The sequence below is a fragment of the Periplaneta americana genome, chromosome 12 (genome assembly GCF_040183065.1).
Source record: "Periplaneta americana isolate PAMFEO1 chromosome 12, P.americana_PAMFEO1_priV1, whole genome shotgun sequence".
NCBI lineage: Eukaryota > Metazoa > Arthropoda > Insecta > Blattodea > Blattidae > Periplaneta > Periplaneta americana.
The window spans coordinates 80,822,259-80,844,436 of NC_091128.1; the positions used below are offsets into that span (position 1 = coordinate 80,822,259).

General features: G+C 33.6%; 1 protein-coding gene across 2 annotated transcripts in view; it reads right to left on the reverse strand.

The window, feature by feature from the left end:
- The window catches only part of LOC138710606 (retinol dehydrogenase 13-like), a 160,296-nt gene that overhangs the window by 56,537 nt on the left and 81,581 nt on the right, over positions 1-22,178 (reverse strand). For both annotated transcript variants that reach the window (XM_069841611.1, XM_069841610.1), the window contains exon 4: positions 7,031-7,192. In XM_069841611.1, coding sequence (XP_069697712.1) covers positions 7,031-7,192 — 162 coding nt within the window. The remainder of the gene's footprint in view (positions 1-7,030; positions 7,193-22,178) is intronic.

Consider the following 22,178-nt stretch of genomic DNA (forward strand, 5'->3'; position numbering starts at 1 on the left):
TGGTCATATCCAAAATGAATGACTTTGCCAGAACGAAACACGATGTTACGGGGCGTAAACCGTGCACAAAATGTCGGTAGACCCCCATTGCTTACATCACTAGAAGTATAGTACGTCTGACGTATGACATCACACTCAATGGCAAACAATTTTTACAAGACAGCGATTTGCAGAATGGAAACAGATTTCTGATAGCTAGTCTACTCAGAAGACGGGTTGCGCCACCTCACCAGAAGCACAATGTTGTTCTGTGACGGTACGTTTAAAACTGTGCCCCGCATGTTTTGCCAACTGTATAGTCTACCATTCATAGGATTGTCTCAAATTATGTCTTCCCGATAGTGTATGTCCTGTGCCCTAAAAAGACGAAGAAACTTACAAATTAATTTTGTGCGAGATCGTGCGTATTTGCTTGTTTTCCGCACAGAACCAATACGCGGTAAGTGTGAAATACCACATTCAGTATTCCCAACGTAACAAACATAACAATTTCCCTCTTCTTACCGCTTAAGCGCGACATTCATTTTACTGCTTTAGGCTTTTAACATATTATTTTTAGAGACGTTTAACATAGTAATAATTATAAATTGGAAACTTACCACTGCAATTTCACCTAAATTGCAATGTTAATTATTGATTTAAATATTTGCAAAAATTAAGTAAAGTGTACTACTCCACGAAACTTATTGCATTCCTGATACAAGTAACATTAAGGAAGCCGTGAAAAAATCAACAAGATTCCAGATGCCGATGTTATTACTGCAATATGTTATATAAATAATATTGTTAAAGTATTAAAATGAAAAATAAATCATTACATAACCTTACCGTTTGTTTTAAGTTCACATTTATAGACTGGGGGGAAAAAAAGACAGACGTATATCACGGCCTGCTGGAGTATAGTAAACACAGAAAACATTTTATACCAACAATGTTGAAGAAAGATATTTTGGTTTTCCGAAGTTGCCGTCATTAAACAGAAACCAACATGGAGATTTCATTGCAACTAATTAGAAATTCGTCTTTCAGGTATGTAATAAACGATCTTCGCACAAAATAATGTACAATACACGAGCGGTATGTTTGTTTTCATGTTTTCGGAAATTAAAGAAGCTCAACTACGTTTCGCTTTTTCAATCTTTTCCTCGACCATGAAAACGTCAACATATCGCTCTTGTAACGTATATTACTATTCCAGCACTTTAAAGACAGGGCTCAGTGAATGGAAATTGAGCTAAATCCCCAGTTTGTCTTGCTGGCTTTTGAAATAGGTGCCATTAGGGCAGTACAATCTCTGTTTACCCAATACCATAGTAAAGGGATGTTTATTTCATTTTGGACAATCTAAGTAGCGACATGTTGTAAACTTGGGCCTCAAGGAACGGTTTAATAATGACGAAGTTATACGCACAGACATTCGTCGTCCACTGGCCATCCCGTTCATACCTCTCCATGATTTCCATATATGGAAACTACATATGTGAGAGGAAGCCCTGCAAGAAGAAGGAGACAAGCCGTGTCACCGAGGTACCGGTACCCATCACACGTATGGAACGTATATGATCTAGTACACACCTGTGAGGTTAGCGCGTCTGGCCGCGAAACCAGGTGGCCCGGGTTCGATTCCCGGTCGGGGCGAGTTACCTGGTTGAGGTTTTCTCCGGGGTTGTCCGTCAACCCAATATGAGCAAATGCTGGATAACTTTCGGTGCTGGACCCCAGACTCATTTTACCGGCATTATCACCTTCATCTCATTCAGACGCTAACTAACCTAAGTGTTGATAAAGCGTCGTAAAATAACCTCCTACAAAAATATAGCCTATGATTTACTTCTTAATAGAGCACAAAGAACAAATAACTTTGTTGAAGGGTAGCATATGTGTTTCCAAAAAATTATAATAGCAGACCAAGCTTCGATTTAAAAGTTTTTGGAACACATTAAAAAGGACCAGAAGGATAGTGAAATTTTAATGATTTACTTGTCAGAAGATTACAGAAACGTACGTTAATTCGAGAGGCAGGTATTTATGGAGATTAATTTTATCATTTGTGTTTTTTAATATTGGTTATTGGAGATTGTTGGAGATTGATTTGTATACTTGGCGGAGATTAATGGAAATTTTGGAAAATACAATTATTTTGGAATTGGAGTACTGTATTAACTCAGTATGAATATTACTTTCCAAATAATTAACATTAAAGGTTCACTGAATTCTGATGAAGGTGCGGTATGGCCAATAGACAATATTTTGTTGGATTGAGACTATATTTAACACACATTCATTAAAAACTTGCAGCCCTCAAAATAACACTTTCAAATTATTAGTGAAATGTTGAATTCTCCGTATTTTGAGTTCACTAATGTAATCAGAACACCTGGAATATCATCTACTGTAGCCTACTTGGATATATAACAAATTCAAGTGAAAAAAAAATCGGAAAAAATACCTCAGAATATGAAATTCGCTATAAAAGACGCAATAGTAAAAATTCGCAAACCTGTTCACATTTCGCTATTAGAAGTCTACTTCGCGATTTGTCACGATTGTTTTATCTGCATATTATTAATTAGAATCACTTAATTCGTAAAGATTAGTAAAATTCTATTGCATATCTATTATGTCTGTTTATCGCGATCCCCATAAATATCCGGCCCTGGTTATCGCATAAAGAAACGTTATGTGCCAAATCAAACACAGATAGAGCAAGTACATCGAGGACAGATATCAAACTTGTCGTGATAATAATGTGGATTTATACCTCCGTGCCAGTTTTGAAATACTGGACTTACAGTTTTTATTTTTTGCAAACACATTATTTGGCATATGAACGGTATATATCACTATACAATTTTCAGTTGAACTAGTAAATATTTTGTATTTTTTAATGTGTTTAATAAAAAAATAATTTTAATTGTTTTTCATTTCTTCATATAAAATTAATTCTTAAACTGAAATTTTACTATTTGTTCACTAATATATTAGGTATATTAGGTAGGCAGTATACTGTATTAGTACCTTTTGTGTCCATTGGGAACTAATCTTCCTACTAATATATATTATATATATCTTTTTATTTCTCTCATTCTTTCTGCATTTGTACTTTTTGTATTTGTATGTGTAATTTTATTTCTATTTCCTATTTGCTTCTTCTCTCTGCTTTGTTTCTTGCAATTGTCTATATGTATCCTAGTGGAGTGGTAGAGAAGGCCTGATTGCCTTAACTCCGCCAGACAAACAAACAAAACAAATCAACACAAAACAAAACAAAACAAAACAAAACCAGACCAACCCGAATGAACAAACAAATAAATATATACATAATATATAAAATACATAAATAAATATTCATTCATTCATACTATTCTGCCCAAGGGCAGGTCTTTCACTGCAAACCCAGCATTCTCCAGTCTTTCCTATTTTCTGCCTTCCTCTTCGTCTCCGCATATGATCCACAGCCTATATCTTAATGTCGTCTATCATCTTTTATTTTCTTTCCCCCGAACTCCTCCCGTTCACCATTCCTTCCAGTGCACCCAAATAAATAAATAAGTAAAATAAATAAATAAATTAATTAATTAATTAATTAATAATGAATAAATAAGTAAAAATAAGTAAATAAATAAGTAAACAAATAAATAAATAAGTAAATAAATAAATAATATACCATTAATAATAATTTGCGTGGAAATTTTAAGTGTGATCATTAGTTTTGTCTAAAAAAATTATTTACATTACTTTATACCAAATACGAAAAAACCATTGCCACGACTGTGCGAATTATTATTTTTTTAATTCCGTTGAAATCCAGCTGTGATACCTATGCGAACTTTCATATAGTAAGGATTGAGGGAGGAACGAACAACATTAATGCAGCTAGCTTAAAATTTGTGGAAGAATGTAGTGTAAAAACTAAAAACCGAGAAAAATGGAATTAAATAGCAGAAAATCCAGGGGATTTAAAGAGCGTTCAACTTTAGAAATGGCTGCCAAACAAGTGTTATAAGTGATGCAGGCCACTGATATTTTTACGAGGGCCATCTGTAAGCACTGAGATATTTTTAAGGTAAAACAAAAAAATTAATATTTTTCGTGAAAAATGTTATTATTTCACATCAGTATACCCTTAAGTTTCGTACTATTTTAAAAATATATACTTTATTCCACTATGCCATTAGTTGTAGGTTCAGCCTTTTTTTAAAATTAATTTTATATAAGACAAAGTTAATTGCACATTTCCAAGATGCACAGTTGATTAATTATATTACGTCATATGGCTTTTGTTTTCCTTTATTGTTTCGAGTATGAAAATTATTGATTTATCCGTCCACGGTTACAAGAATGCAGCATAACTTTTCGAACCCGAGACCGCCAATTGAACTACGAAGACAAATATCATTTGTAAGATGACAGAGAACTCAACAGTCGCAAAACATGTCATGAAACAGATATAAGTTATGAGGCAGTATAAAACAACGTTAAAACACTAAATTGTTAAAAAGTTATGACAAAGTATATGACACATCTACGACACCAAATTGTCTTGAAACAATAGTTAAAAATTATAAGGCATTATGCAATATCTTTATAAGACTAAATTGTTATAAAACAAGTTCAAATATTCAAATATTTCCAACAAACAAAAAAGAAATAATTGCAATTATTAAAAACCTAAAGTCAAAAATCTCCTCAGGGTATGATGAAATAACAAGCAAAATACTGAAAGCAAGTTCACATATTATAGCTGGGCCATTAAGTTATTTATGTATCTATTCAAGTTCAAAGGTATATTCCTCGAGAGATTAAAATATTCAGTGGTTATTCCTATCTTCAAAAAGGGTGAAACAACGTCTCCAGAAAATTACAGGCCCATATCACTTCTACCAGTCTTCTCCATAATCTTCGAAAAGGCAATGTATAAAAGATTATATCATCATATAAAAAGATACAACATTTTAGTCCCAGAACAATTTGGATTTAGGAAAAATTAAGGCACGGAAAATGCAACGTTTAGTTTAACTGACAAAATTCTGGAGGCTGTTAATAAAAAATTACAAGTTGGAGGGATTTCCTGTGATTTGTCCAAAGCCTTTGACTGTATAAACCATAAAATGCTGCTAGATAAATTAGATTATTATGGAATTAAAGGTATTGTACACCAATGGTTTTACTCATATCTCATAGATAGGAAACAGAAAGTCGAAATCAATACAACTATGAAATCTGCCTCGGCATGGGGAACTATTAATAATGGAATTCCTGAAGGATCAATATTAGGTCCCTTACTTTTTCTAGTGTTCATAAATGATCTTACCCCCCCCCTAATAAAGGATGTAGGTCATCATCCCATATTATTTGCAGATGACACAAGTATAGTAATTACAGCCAATAACTCCAACACATTGCAATCTTCAACAGAGGAAATTCTCTTCAAAATATGTGACTGGTTCTCAGTCAATAAATTAGTATTATATTGTGACAAAACTAACATAATTAAATTTAAATCCTGTCCAAATTCAACCTCGCAAATTTCTAGCGCAATAATTAACAATAGATCTCTATTAGAAACAACAACAACCAAATTTCTTGGCTAAAAATCGATAATGTGTTAAATTGGAAAAATCATATTAAAGAAATTACCTCCAAACTAAATTCAGCATGTTTTGTTATTAGATCTATGCAAAAGATAGTAAATATCAATACCTTAAAAACAATATACTTTGCATGCTTTCACTCGGTAATGAGTTTTGGAATAAATATTCTGGGGAAATTCCACAGATAGTAACAGTACATTCCTATTACAAAAAAAGAGCAATTACAATAATAGTAGGTGCCAAATCTGGGAATCTTGTAGGACTATTAAAAAAAAACTACAAATAATCCCCATGGCTTGTCAGTATATCTTTTCATTAATAATCTTCCTCTTATGTAATCGTGAAAACTTTGTAACTAATTCAACAGTTCATAGCATAAATACACGTCAAAAAACTACTTTCATACTCCATCGGCAAGTCTATCGTGCTATCAAAAAGGAGTGCGTTATATGGCAAGTAAAAATTTTTAATAACCTCCCTATTGATATAAAAAATGAAACTCAAAACAAGATTAGTTAGGGCTAAATTAAAGAAGTACCTAATTTCTCACGCCTTCTTTTCTGTAGGTGAATTCATGACATTCAATAACGCTTCATGAAATTGATACTAAAACTTTGTGTTGTACTAGTAGACTATATTGTAAATCTCTTCTGTACATATTTCATCTAGACTATGACTATAAATTAAGTCTTTATAATAGTATTAAGTTTTTTGACTTGTTCCATATTCTAGCTGTGAACCAATGTATGAATACCATGGAATGTTAATAAATACAATACAATAGAATACATAGTTATGAGAAAGTATACGATATTTTTTCGAGCCTAAATTGTTACGAAACACTTTAAAAGTTATAAGAAAGTATGTGACATGTTTATGACACTAAAGTCTTATTAAACAAGTTAAAACTTAAAAAATTATGATTAAGTGTGTAACATCTTTATGATACTAAATTGTTACGAAACTGTTAACATGGGGAGCATTTTCATGGGGATTTTTCTGAAATAGAAAGGCGCTACCAGGAAAAATGGAGTCCACGTATTCTGTCAGACTACTACTGAACACTCAAAAGGGATGTTTCTGAAGCGGAGTATAGCCTGAAATCTATTTCACTTACATTTTAGGTAAATAAATATGATTTTAGGTAAAATGTTACAAGGTATCAATATCAGAAAAGTCTGATGTAGCCTACATTTAATATAATTACTAAAAAAAACCCTGGGTGATAGAAAACTTTTGAATACAGATCTGAAATCAGCACGAAAAATGCTATAAGAATGACCCATTCTTTATCTTTTAACAAACAATATGTTTCATTTTGTTGACCAGTGGAATTTTCGACTAGGAAGTCGACAGGTGGGTCTTCTGCTAATGACAATGCAGAGTTCAAATGCATAATTACTCTGCACGGATGACTGGATCATAGGATTACTTACCCACGTAGTTATTAATCGACGCAACGTTGACAATTCTAGCTGGACCAGAGCGGATTATGCGGGGCAGCAGTAGGCAGGTCAGCAGGAAGTGGCCCAAATGGTTCACACCCATGTGCATGTCGAAGCCGTCCTCTGTGACTAACTTGGGACAGTAACACACCCCTGCAGCAAAGAGCAAGTATGAGCAATTGTAAGTGACTCCATTGCAATCACTTCGATCAGGTCAAGTAACTCCACATTAAGTCTGTCAAGACGTAAGTTAGGCCATATTGTCCCAGCCAGGTCAGTTATGTCAAAACATACACAAATAATCAACGTCAATCAAATGATACAGATGTAGGTAGAAAAATAAAAATATACCAAGAACACTAATATATTTAGTAAAATATATAACTACATTCTGAGTCCATCACTGTGAAGTAACGGTTAGCATGCCTGACTGTGAAACAACCGGGCCCGGATTCAAATTCTGTTTGTAACAGATTACTTGGTTGAGTTTTTTCCGGGATTTTCCTTCAACCCATTAAAAGCAAATGCTGGGTAACTTTCGATGCTGGACCCTGGACTCATTTCGCTGGCATTATCACCATCTCATTCAGACGCTAGATAAACTTAACAGCCGATAAAGCGTCATAAAATAATCAATAAAAAACTACATTCTGCATTTTTATTAAAGAAGTCTGTCGCACTATGAATCCCAACAAAACTAAGAATACTTTACGACTAAAGGACCAAAAATCCCTATTATTTTCATTTTACAATTACCAATACTTAATTCTGAATATTAATAACATTGGTAATAATAATATTTAAGTCTTCTGATTATCGTAAATCATGTTAACTTCCACTCATACTTGTCCTTATTTTCTCTTCTTAAGCTATAACCATCATAGGTTCTATCTGACAATTTCTCACTTGAAATATATTTTTTCAGCGTAAAAAGGTCTAATATGAAAAATATTTATTTCCGCAAGTGGAATGTAATAAACCTATGATTATGAAAATCCTGCCACAGACTGTCTCCACTTAATCAAAACACATGACAAAATTTCAGAGGAATTGAATTGGCAAGTAATTTTTAATTCGACCTTCAAGCCTCTCTCCTGAAATATTTTTAGGAAATGCAGATACAACCTTTTTATTCCCACAGCACAAATGCTTATGCAAGTGAATAGTAGATCTGTATATAGCGTATAGTATAATGATTGAATATTTAAGGGGACACTGTACTGAAATTTCTGAGTTCCATATTTTTAAGGGTTCATAATAGTGAAATCAATAATTTCCATACTTCTGAAGCTAGATTCATCATTTTGATCACTGGTATATCTGGTTAACAATGACAAATGTACAAAATTTCATCTGCCTATGACAAGTGGTTTGCATTTTATAATATTTTCTTTAAATATTGAATCTTTTTATTATAAAACGTCCCTTGCGCCACAATTTACATTATTCTTAACTGATACTTACTTATAATGGATACTTATATACATCGGATAAAAACTTACTATAGGGTTTTGCTGTAAAATTAATCAGTAAATTACTAGTAGGGTTTTGCTGTAAAATTAATCAGTAAATTACTAGAATTTTTACTGTAGAAGAATAAAAATATGGATAATCATAAAAAAATCCTAGTAATTTACCGATTCATTTTACAGAGAAACCCAATAGTAATGTTTGTTCCAATGTATATAAAGAATCATTTAAGTGTATATCAGTTAAAAATAATGTAAATTGTGGCGCAAGGGACTTCTTAATATAAAGCGATACAATATTTTATTAAGGTATTAATACATGGAAAGGCACCCTGCGACTCAAAGTACAACACCAAGTGGTACTGGGAAAAGTTGGGAGGGTTGGAGATGCAAACACAGCTGTTTCGGACCGTTCTCTGATGGATTCCGGTACGCAGCCGTACCCTCATTATATTACTGTCTGCAGATGTCTTCAAAATCTGGTTTTTCATTCGTGAGAACAATATTTAATATTGCTAACAAATGTTTCTTTGCTCAAACGAGACGTGCGTTCTGATTTAACATATTTCATTAAGGAGAATAATTGGTCACATAGATATGTGGAACACAACATGGCTAACATTTTGGAACCAAATTTACAAAGGTTCGGGTATTTTGAGTTTGGCAATATATAAAAAATGCTTGAGCCTTGTAGACCTTGACACCTACTTTCAATAACTATGTCATTTTGCAGTTCTGTATCTTCCAACTGTAAATTCAAATGCACACTTCGCACATCAACAGTCATTGGATTAGCAAACAATAAACAATCATTTTCCACTTGTTAGAAATTTCTAAATCGCTGACAATTAAATTTTATATTATGTAGGTTTTCTAATAAATTCTAATAATTTTGTAATTTTTGTTCTGTCACATTTTCTAAAGAGTTGAGACTAGGAAAGAGATACATGTTGTTTTCTGAAATATGAGATTTTCGCAGATCTAGTTTGGAAATGAATGCTTTCTCGTCTCCATACGCATCCACTATTTTTTGTTGTTTTTACTACAAATGTGTATTTAACTGATTCAAATGTTGACAAATATCGGTCAGAATTGCAAGGTCATTTAACCAATCTTCGTCTTCTAAGTCGGGAACAGGTAATCCCTGTGTTCGCATGAATTCAGCAATTACCCCACGAAGTTCGAAGAATCTGTGTAGCACCTCACTTCAGTGTAGTAAATTAAATCTTCATAATGTTGACCCATATCTTTCAGAAATGTTCGAAACTGACCGTGCTTAAGTGCTTTAGATTTTATTTTATTGATTGTCTTTACAACAATGTTCATGACGTTATCCATATTCAGCGTTGCAATTCAGTAAATTTGAGCTTGTTTGAAGAGGTTGAAGGTTTTGAGAGAGACATTGTAAATTATAATCCATCACGACTTGTTGACTGTTTTGAAGTATAGCTCTGTTTCTTTCGATCCACACCGCACACTACCTCGTTCGAGACTGCGGCTCAAATTGAGTCACGATACAACGATTGTCCATTTTGTACATTGTCTTATTATTAACCACATACACCACTGATGAAAGTTTTGTGAATTTAGGTTTAAAAGCAAGGAAATTAATAATTTCAGTATAGTGTCCCCTTAACGTAGTGTGAAAACTAAATGCACAAGCGGAGAGAAAGAAATTAACCAGAAGCAGGAAGAGCAGGAAAAAATGTCAATTGGACTGGCTCGCCAATTGAACAGCTAGCCCTGTGACTGAAGTTACAGGAGGACCTTACCCTTAAGGGATTTCATGGAGTTTTCTTATTATATTTCTCTTATAAAGGAAGGGTTTAGAGTTATAGTGGGTCAAGCACCATTTATTAAAAACTGAGAAAGCAAGGGTTAAAAGTAAGTGAATACCATAGTTTAATGAAGATTGATTGACATATCATTTAGTTTTACTGTGTATACTTTATATTACTTGCTATATGTTTCCATTGAATTATGGTAATAACTTAATTTTAACCCTTATTTTCTACGGTTTTAGTAAATGGCGCTTGGCCCACCATGGCTCTGAACCCTTCAAATTTATTACAATAGACTTACATAACAAATCGAGACAGAAGATTATTGCTCTCATTCGAGAAAAATTACGTACATTTCAATTTCTTAGTACTAGATCGTCGTCGCTGTCATGTTACGAATTAAATCCATTGTGTTTTTTAGGTCTTTCTAACGATCACTTACTTTACTTTTGGCTGGCAATTGAGAGAAATGAAAAAAACAATTTAAATGATACATTACAGGAACGAAACAATTAACAGCATTCAAAATATTAATTTTTTACTAGCCGTACCCGTGCGCTCTGCAGCACCTGTTAGAAATAGATATAAAGTAATTGCATAATTAAAATAGGACGTTTGATCCAGGGAACAACTTTTACAACAGCGCAAGATAATCTGCTTCGCTCATTACCCAATTTTTTTTGCATTGCATTTATTGCATATATATTTTATGTATTTTAACACGATTCAATTAAGCATAGTTAAAATTTGAATTATAAAATAATGGATTGCTAAGCTAACGTACTATTACTGCATAGTAAATCAATACACTCTCGTTGTTCGTTAATTCTCTGAGATTAAAATGAGTGTACGTAAATATTATTTTAAGAAATACAGAAAACGAATGCACAAAATAGCCTATCAAATTTTCTGTGCATAAGAAGCTATTTTAATCTTACCTGTCCTCGATTTACTCAGACGTTACTGTAATAACATTATAGCATTATGTCCATCTAGAGAAACTACACTTTCCAATGGTGAATTAATAATTAATTATACAAATCGGTTAATTTAGCTTCTGATATTACTTCATACAAACACAGAAATATTCTCTGTAGGCTATGTTTAATAGCTTTCCATTGTTGATGTCCAAGGCTCCTGTTTCGATTGTTGTTGTCCAAGGCCCCTTATAGACGAAGTTATTTGTTCTTAATTCATTGCACCGTCTTAGATGGCGTTATTTTAATTTTAAAACTCATTTATCTCATTAAATATCAGTCCTATCAAAATTTTGTAAAGACTAAAACTTATCGGGAATCATTTTTAAAGAAACTTGTGTTATGTAACATTTTTCACAAAAATCAATAATAAGCGAGATATTTCGATTTATTTAATTCAGGCCCCCCTTATAAACCCGCTTTTAAATAAAGTATTTTGAATGCCACATAGCCTAAAATCTAAGTTACAACGAACTTAATTTATATTCCAATTTTCATATAAATCAGTTCAGCCATTATCGCGTGAAAAGGTAACAAACATACAGACAGACATACAAACAAAAATTTCAAAAATGCGATTTTCGGTTTCAGGGTGGTTAATTATATATATGTTAGGACCAATTATTTTTGGAAAATCGAAAATTACCAGAAAAATTTCGGCTACAGATTTATTATTAGTATAGATGACACTGTGGTGATCTCCTTTGATGATTTAAACAGTCTCGTATGTGTTCCAGTACAGTCACGGGGATTATAGGGAACAATTTCAAAGATAGAGGTATTTTTTTGTTGTATTGTGTATTTTAAAATGTCACAGAATTATTAAACAAAAGGTAGACCAGGCTTACTGCACTGCAAACATTGATACATGAGCAATAGTCAGTGAGACGTAAATTATTAATATTAATTTCATTTGTAGTATTAAATTAATAAGTGAGCGAGCTCGCGGTATCACCAACTCAAAACAGGCAGAATAGTGTTTCACACAAAGAGAATTGTATTAAATTCCTAGAATTCTTTTTTTCATGTCGCAAATATTGTGTATTACTGTTAAAGATTCAAAGCAGTTCTGCTAATTTAAAATCTTTTTTAGGGAATTCAGCCTAAGTTGAAATAAATCAACCCAGAACGCATACTCGTATATTCATTATTTTTAAACCACACGTTTTTAAATTATGTTATTTAATAACACAGTATCAACCACACAGTCATTTAGCGACAACGCTATCAGTATTAAAAATATGACTGATCTGTAAGTTTAATTACTGGAATATTATATATATATATATATATATATATATATATATATATATATATATATTAATTTGTCCTACAGAATTCATCTGCAATATTGATACTTAATATTTTAGGAGAAAAATTCGCTCCGGCGCCGGGATCGAACTCGGGTCCTTGGTTCTACGTACCAAGCGCTCTGACCACTGAGCTACGCCGAATTCATTCCACAGCACCGGACCGAACTCTCCTGCTTCGATGTTTTCCCTTTTTTAATTTTAGTTGGTTATTTAACGACGCTGTATCAACTACTAGGTTATTTAGCGTCGATGAGATTGGTGATAGCGAGATGATATTTGCATTCACATTACGGTTGGGGAAAACCTCGGAAAAAACCCAACCAGGTAATCAGACCAAGCGGGTATCGAACCCGCGCCCGGGCACAACTTCAGACCGGCAGGCAAGCGCCTTAACCGACTGAGCCACGCCGGTGGCTCTTTGTGGCCTGACTCCAAGTTAGGCATATATATGTTGACGTGTATCCATTGTCAACTGCCATTATACTAGGAGCGCACTCAGCTGAGTGACTTGTTGGCCGGGAATCCGCAGTTATTATGCACTGCTAGCTGAGAGAATATTATAGGCCTAGATGTATTAATTTGTCCTCCTAAAATATTAAGTGTTAATTACTGGAGTTTTGAGTCCCAGTTTGTGAGAGTAACAGTGAAAATTTCAAGCATGCTCAAGAAATTCGGAGCATAATACCATCGCGACCGGCGAAATGCATTAAAAGGAATGGCGAGGGTACAAGGATTCAGAAAAGACCGCATTTGTCGGAAGTCTAACGAAAATGAGAGTTGAAGACAGCGCGCAAGAGTGGAAATTCGCTTCAGAATGTACTGGAAACATGGCTGTTGCAAATATAGGTGGATTTGACATGAAGTGATATCCAGATGTTTGTGATTCAGACTTTAGTAGTTATTTTTTGTTAACATCAGATAAATTGCATGGAGAACACGATCTATTGCATTACATTTAGTAACACATAGTAGTTCTACGTTCAAACAGCATAGAACAGCTATGCCCCAGAATCTGTTTCTTTTTTTATTACAAGAGTCGCATTTTTATGAAATACGTTTCAACTATCCAGTGACAGATAAACATGTAATAGCTCAACCTTTAGCTGGAATAGTTCTCTTTTTAGCCAGATGTATACACAGTGACAAGTTCGTGAATATCCATCCATGATACAGTAGAGACTTTGCAATGTCGAGTGGGAGAGTGCAAATTTGTTACACGCATATTCAGTTGCTATTTCTGCCTCTATGGAATACCGGTAGTTATTTACAGAACTATCATGTTTTATTTCCCTTTCTTTTGTAAAATCACTATGAATACACACACACACTCGCACAAGCACGCCGAGTTTTTATGTATGTATTTCATATTTAACGCTTCTATTGTCGACAAAGTCATAATATACTGAATCTTTCAATACAGTACTGTACCTAAATTACAATAACATCTTATTTTCGCTTACTCTAAAGCAGATATTCAAAACATTTTCTAAGTTGTGCTCCCTACCCTTGTAAGCCATTCAAATCTCATGCTTCTCTGCATTTATTAAAAATATTTTCTTCTGAGTAACACTTATATTTTAAGAATAATGTAAAATAAATTAGAGCGTTTTTATAATTCACATTGTATCTTACTGTAATTAAATTATTTACATTAAATTTACAGGCAGCCACGGAGAGCATCGGAAAATATAAGGCTTTCACACAAAAGAAAAAATTAAGATCATGGGATGATGACATTAAGGAGATCATAAAAAATAAAAACATAGCTTATAGAAAATGCCTTCAAACAAAATCCGTCAATGATGAAATAGATTATAAACATAAAAGAGCGATAGCTAACAGAGAAATTAGAAAACGACACAGGCAATCCTGGAAAGAGTTTATATCTTTTTTAGAAACTGACATTTATAAAATGAAACTCAATACATATAAAATTTTCAAATACATGAACAGAGACATAAAGGAATCCGCCAAGATAAACCCTTGCCCCAAAATAGAAACATTCCTAGACTTTTACAAAAACTTATGGAACAATTCTACTTTTGATTCAAAATTCTGGGACACAAAAAACCCACATGAACAATGCATTACAAAAGAAGAACTACAAGATGCATTAAAGAAGACGAAAAATAGTAAATCACCTGGAGAAGATAACTTAAATTCAGAATTGTATAAATATGCAGGAGATCTATTTCAAGAAAGATTACTAAGATTTCTAAACAGAATATATCTGTTTGCCACTTTACCGGAAGAATGGAAAAATAGTGTAATTATTCCCATATATAAAACAGGAGATAAACAGAATGTTGAAAACTATAGAGGGATTAGTATCCTCAACACATGTTATAAGATATTTAGTAGGATTTTAAATGAAAAATTAAAAAATCATGCTGAAACTTTCCTTCTGGAGTGTCAAAATGGCTTTAGAAAAGGAAGATCATGTGTAGATCCATTATTTAGTATCAAACTATTGTTAGAAAAAAGAAGAGAATTTAATTTAGAAACCCATATAGCTTTTATTGATTTTGTGAAAGCTTTTGATAAAGTCCGAAGAGACCTTTTATTCGACATATTACAAGATAAAAATATTCCAAATTTGCTATTACAAAATATAATAGAAATCTACACAGACAGCAAAATAAGTGTCAAAATAAATAACTGTATATCCGAAAGAAAATTAGTTAATAATGGAGTTCGACAAGGTTGTCCACTATCACCAACTTTATTTAGTATCTATATAAATGAAATTATTTTAAAATGGAACCAAATCTACACATCAGGAATCAAAATAGCCAGTGCTCTAACATTAAATACCTTACTCTATGCCGATGATCAAGTCATAATTTCCAATTCAGAGGATAATTTAAAAAGAGGATTGTATACATTAAATAAAATATTAAAAGATTTTGGGATGGAAATTTCAGCACAAAAATCAAACGTAATGGCATTTTTAGGACAAGACCCAGTCAGAAGTAAGATAATACACAATAACCAATGCCTCGAACAAGTGCAAAATTTCAATTATCTAGGTTGTGAAATATCTTATCAAAATGAAAAAGATGTGAACAAGAAAATTACCAAATTATTCAAATTCTAGGAATAATAAACAATACATTAAAAGCTAAATTAGTGCAAAAATCTACAAGAATAAAAATATATAATACACTAGCATTACCCTCCTTTTTATACGGAAGCGAGATTTGGACATTAAAGAAAAAAGACGTGAACAGAATCAAAGCAACGGAAATGAAATTTTTCAGGAGGACAGCGGGATATACTCTTTTAGACCGAAAAAGGAATGAAGAAATTTTAGAACAATTAGAAGTAGAGTCAGTAGAAGAAAAAATCAGCAGATACAAATTCAATTGGCTAGATCATGTAAGAAGAATGGAAAATTCAAGAATCCCAAAAATTATGATGCAGTATAAACCTAGAGGACATCGTCGACCAGGAAGACCTTTAAGAAGACTGCTAGATGGGGCCGAAACAGGTCTACAGAGGCCTAATTCGTGAAGGATGATATGATGAAATTTAACATGCGTGAACATTTTACACATTTTTGGTTAGTGGCAGTGTTTTGTTTAGTTTTATCTTAAGTTTGAGGTCCACGAAGCAAAGTTTAATAAATATAGTTAAAAGACACGAAACGGGTGAATGGGTAAAATTTCTAAGCATTCATACGTAAAATTTAATGGAAATTCTATATAAGGAAATCTTAAAATAGCGTACCATTTGAGAAATTAGACTATACTATCACACCTTCAATGCCAGAATAACTGTTTTCAAAAACTGGTATCATATTATATGGCTTATCTCCAGCCGCTTTTGTATAAAACTTTTTTCGTAAAATTAAAATTTAAGACGTTATGAGTAATATTCCACACTTAATTAACACTTCATTATATTCAGTAGTATACCAGTTAATTGATGATTACTCTATGTGGCTCAAAAACAGTTCTTTGTCTTCTCAACAGAGATATTCTTTAAATGTATATGTCTCTCTCTCTTCTTACCACCACCACCACCACCACCACCACCACCACTATTATTATTATTGTCATTATTATTATTATTATTATTATTATTATTAATATTATTATTGGTGAATTGACTGCTATTTATAGTTTATTTCACTCCGTTCATTAGACAAACTTAGGCCTATATATTACAGCAAATTTAGCCTAATATTCCATTACCCTAATTCCTGTAGCCTATAGACGTCACATGGAATCATAGAGATTTCTTCAAACATTCTGTCACTTTTCGTCAATTTTTGTAGGTTTACGTAGATAATTTGGACGGAGTTTCGCAATAATAGACCAACCGACACTTTAAAAAAAAAAGAGATATTTGCACAAATCTGTTGATGGCAGGATAGTTTAAATCGTAAAAAATCAAGAATGCGATATCTGAATTTTCCTGCTATTTATAAGCAAAAATTCGTTTATTGCATAAAATTCATTTATTTATTTTGCTTTGAAATATTAATTCAACTGCTGATCTCTTATTAAAAATCGATTAGCCTTCTTTGGTATTATTTGTGTTATTTTTTGTAATAGTATGAATGTTATAATACTTCGTGAATAAAATGTTTTATAAAAAACATTTATTTCAATGGCCAATATCTCGAAACAGGTTTTTGGCGCTGGGTCTCTTGTTGCGTAACTCTATTCATTTAGAAGATTATAAAAATTAATTTATTATTTTAAATTTAATATTATTATTCTTCATTAACAGTTTACGCATCAGTTTCATATTACTTACGCATAAACTTAACTGAGTTAGAAATAAAAATCATTATTTCAATTGTATATTCTTTTGTTTCTGTCACTTAGTCGTATTTGTAGATGAATATTTTCAATATTTACTTTAAAATACCGTATTGTAATCCATGCTAGCAACTAAGTATAAAATATTCAGAGCAAGAAAATAGCCTACTTTTGAAGCTCCAAAAAGAAAGTTACTGGAGCAAATAAAACATGAAGTGGAGTATTCACCCCTTTGTTAGTAGACCTATTATTCTAGAATAAGTAAGAAAGCTTGAATAAATTTACTCTCAACACGGGCGAAAATAAAAAATCTTGGGACATTGTCTTGACTTTCACTCATCTAATATAGACACTAACGATTAATGTGTTTGATATAAACTAACCACAGGCGCGAGTCTTTAACGCAGGCTGTTTAATTATGGTTTATTTAACGATGCTCGCAACTGCCGAGGTTATATCAGCCAGTAAATCTACTGACATGGGCCTGTCGCATTTAAGCACACTTAAATGCCATCGACCTGGGCCGGGAACGAACCCGCAACCTCGAGCACAGAAGGCCAACGCCATACCAACTGCACAACCGTGGCCGACTGTAGGCTGTTTATCGTTACATAATTATCGCCCCATTGTTATAATCTCCTCGTTACTGAAGAGGCTTATGTTTCGTTGAAAACGATGATTGTACACAATTTTAGGTTAAATTTATTTTTTAATAATCATGTTCTGAAATGAATTTTAACGGTTTTGGTAAAAAAAATCTACTCGTATTGTTAATATACAGGGAGATTATTGTACTGCGGGACTCCACTCAGCGGCTTTCGCGGGTAGCTTATTAGCGACTGCCTTGCATTTCATATGCGCTCCGTTCCACAGCGTAATAACCTCCCGTTATTTTGTTTCAGCAAATGAAACTGGCAAGATTGGTCTGTAACAATCAATATCTAGTTACAATGCACCCGTCAACTGTATGACTAAGTAATTTCTATCCCTCATCACATATAACAGATAGATCGGCCTAATGGACTTTCAAGACAACCACTTTGATCAATTTCATTATGCTGACATCTAGCGATTGCAAAAAAAGAAGTAACATTATAATCTTACTGGAATTGCACGGAATAATAACTTCCAACTTACTTTCATCTACCGATCGTTACAAAAAAAATGCCTTTTCGACAGTGGAGGCTCTGGTGTTAATCTCTTTTGTCATTTCATAATTTGGGAATGTCCAATCTGATATAAGGAGAGAGGCAAAGAAAAGTTATCGCACTATGCAGGGGCGTCTGCCGGTGGGCGACGCCATAGTTAGCGATGGAGAGGAAGAGGGAAAGCAGCGGTTGCATTAGTAGGCTATGTGAAATAAAATTCGCCTAAATGCTTAACCCTGAGTACCTAAATATTTTTACAATTATTTTAACATTAACTGTATAAGAGCTCAATGTTACGAAGCATTATTATGGTTTTCGTAATTGGAAAATTACTCACTGTAGGCCTGTTAAATTAATAAACTGCAATAAAGCACACCTGTATCTCTCCTTTCAGAATTATTGCAAATGTTCCTCACCATCACCCCTATAATTTACATTTTATTTTCCCTACGGTCGGTGCACACTTTTCCAATGCGTGAAATTCGTACACTCTCCTCCTCATTACGCAACGGTCAAAATCGTCCAAGATCGTAACAATCTTACGACGTTCGCGATTTTTATCTGGTGTTGTGAACGAACTGCTTCTCCTGTCTCAATGGCGGATAGTTCTTGTTTTATAACACGCACCGTTCTCTCTGATATGTCTGTGGCAGCCACTGTCCCCTCTTGTGATTTAGTGACAGGAATACTTAAGTCACCACGATCTGCTTCATTTTTCATAAACTTTAATACATTAGCCACCACCTTCCGACTTTGACCACTCAGTTTTTTGTTTTTAACTTCTGACGTGATCGGTGAAAAATTGGATATTAAAAATATGACTATCAGTACATAATTTACAACACTTTGAACTATTAGTAATTACAAAACTAAAGCACAGTTTAGTGTATACAGTTACGAAGCTTGAGATTATGAGGGTAATGGGAACAATAGATTGTGCCGGTACTGTTTCACATTGTATGTGATGAGGCGATAGTAACGATCCTAGTGGTTAGCAACTATCTATGGATGAATATTTACTTCGTGACTGATTAATGTACCAAATACTATAAGCTAGACTTCTGTAACACTATAATAATAATAATAATAATACTAATAATAATAATAATAATAATAATAATAATAATAATAATTCCGGCAATATTACATTCCCGAACCGACTTCCGTCACACACATTACTAACAGGGAGAACAGTTCTGTTGGGAGCAAGGCGACCAGATGTCTTGTTTTTCTGTATTTGTATTCAACGCCCTCAACCATGACAAGCGCTCGAATTCAACTGCTATTCACAGGCAGAGATAAAATTCGAGATCTGTAAACGCCTCTCTATCAGCTTAGTATTTACTCATAGGTTGCAAAGGCGAGAGGGAGAGGGAACGGTGGTTCACATTCTTTCCGGACGCAGATTTAACTTGGAAGCGGAGTATCTATGTTAACTGTAGAGTTTATCTGTTTTTATTATCTTAAATTTGTCCTTTTCTTGCAATGTGAAATATGTGAGATGTTAGTGAGAATGAAAATAAATTCTCCAATATTTACTTTTCAAAAGCAATTTCTATCACGCTCAGTATTTGCAGTTATTTATTCTTCGTACTTCAGATATAGTGCTGCTATGTTTTTATATTGTATTGAAGGTTGCCATCTTGTTTTTAACCTTGTAATACTTTACAGAACAGTAATTAGACGATGATTACCCTCCTTTATATAGTAATATTATTATTTCTTTCAGTAACTTGCTTCTCGAAACATTATTCATGACTCTTTCCTCTAATATTTTCACGCTTTACTTTGTAACATCAACAACTGAATATCTGATAGTTTTGTTTTCATAACGACTCCGCTTCCAATTGCAATAACAGAAAGTGAAGATATTAAGTTTCGCCATCTCGGTACAAGTTATTATCAGCATCAAAAAATCTGTACCATTATTGGATTTTTAATAGTCAAACTTCTCGGTTTTCAATCTGCATGTAGACTTCAGACTTCATTATTTCTCGTTTTATTCGTTATCAAAAGATTTCCTACGAATGTTTCTGTGTATCTTCTTACGATTTCTTAGACAGGTTCATATTACAACTTCTTTTTTCGCAATCTACCTTTATTAAGTCGTTAGCTACAGTCGCATCGTATTAACTATTCTTCTTTATTTCACCTATTTTTTACTTTTTGATTATACTAAATAATGTGATGTTAAAAATAAACATACCGTACATGTTTCCAGCATCCCTGTAATCGAAAAGGTGATTTTATACATGGCTTATGTCTCTGTGTACAGTAATTTCGCATTAACTATTGGTACAATTTTGTTAACATTCTGTTTTTACGAGAAAATTTATCTGGAAATGGTCTCCACGAGATATAAAGACTTCTAGTAAAAAAATAATATAGGCCTACATTTAATTGAAATCGGTAAAATACAACATCGTTCAAAGTGAATAATCATTACTTGATTTTATTTGCGAATCTTATATTCTGTATTATAAACTGACAAATAAATGTAGGGGAATAGCATCGCCTGAGAAAGGTTTGCTAACTGTAAGAAAAATTACTCGTGTATACAAAGACATTGTGACAAACATTGTTGGGTTCTGGGGGAGAACATTTTAAGCAATTTGAGATAGGAAATATACACCCGCTTAAGCCTCCTTTTTGACGCCACATTGTTGTAAATGTGCTACCATTGATCCCAAAATAACGGGGGAAAGTAATCAAACGTGTGCCTGCTTACTGCTTGTTTTTAGTCACGTTGACGTTGGGATCATCGTCGTTGTGTTTTCTTACAAGTACAACCGATTCACGTGGAATGAGCTTACCGGTATGCATGCGATTTCAGCACGACCGGACACTTGTTCATTTGGAAGTGTTAGTCCGTAACCACTTTGGCGTTTTTTTTGCAGTGTGGTGTGCGTTGGATTGTGCCTAGAGAGAACCTATACCGAATGAATGAATGAATGAATGAATGAATGAGAGGGGAAATGGGAGGAGAAAGTTTAAAGGTACGTGAAAAGACGTCCTTGCAAGAGGGGGAGTTGGGGCTGTGAAAAACTGAATATGTGAGCTCCAAGCCTGTTGGCCACTTGTCTCACTTCGGGTTTCGCCGCTCCACTGAAGAAGCGCTAGAAAATTTCGAGAGAGAAAGCCGAAAATGGACGTAACTTATTAGCTACAACATACGGGGGGGGGGAGAAGTACAGCGAACTGGCCCATAGGAGTTAGAAACGCGATGGCACCAACTAGGAGGAGAAATGGTTGACGTATAGGCAACGAAAAGGTAATAGCAAATTTGGTTGTTTGAAGATTCGAACGCGTAGGAATTATCTTAACGGTAATAGCCAATTGGCTCTTTGATCATTTTTCACAGATCAGGAGACCAGCAAATTGGCTCTTTGATGTCTCCATTGATCTGTAGAAGGGAACGATTAGATTCTATTAAAGCCCAAGTTAGATGTGAATAATCATTAATTTTGAGCCGTTATCAATGTCTGCGGAAGTAAATGCCATGAGGGAGTGAATGCAGGTCCAAGGCCCATTTCTTTTAGGGATCATCCTGATGTAGTCGCCTCGATCGCGGAATTGCAGTCTCCTCAACTTTTATCTTTGCAAAGCATCTGCAGCATCTGATGTACGAGAACTCCATCGAGATTGTACAGGATCTGGTGTTCCTCTTAATGGAACCCTGGGA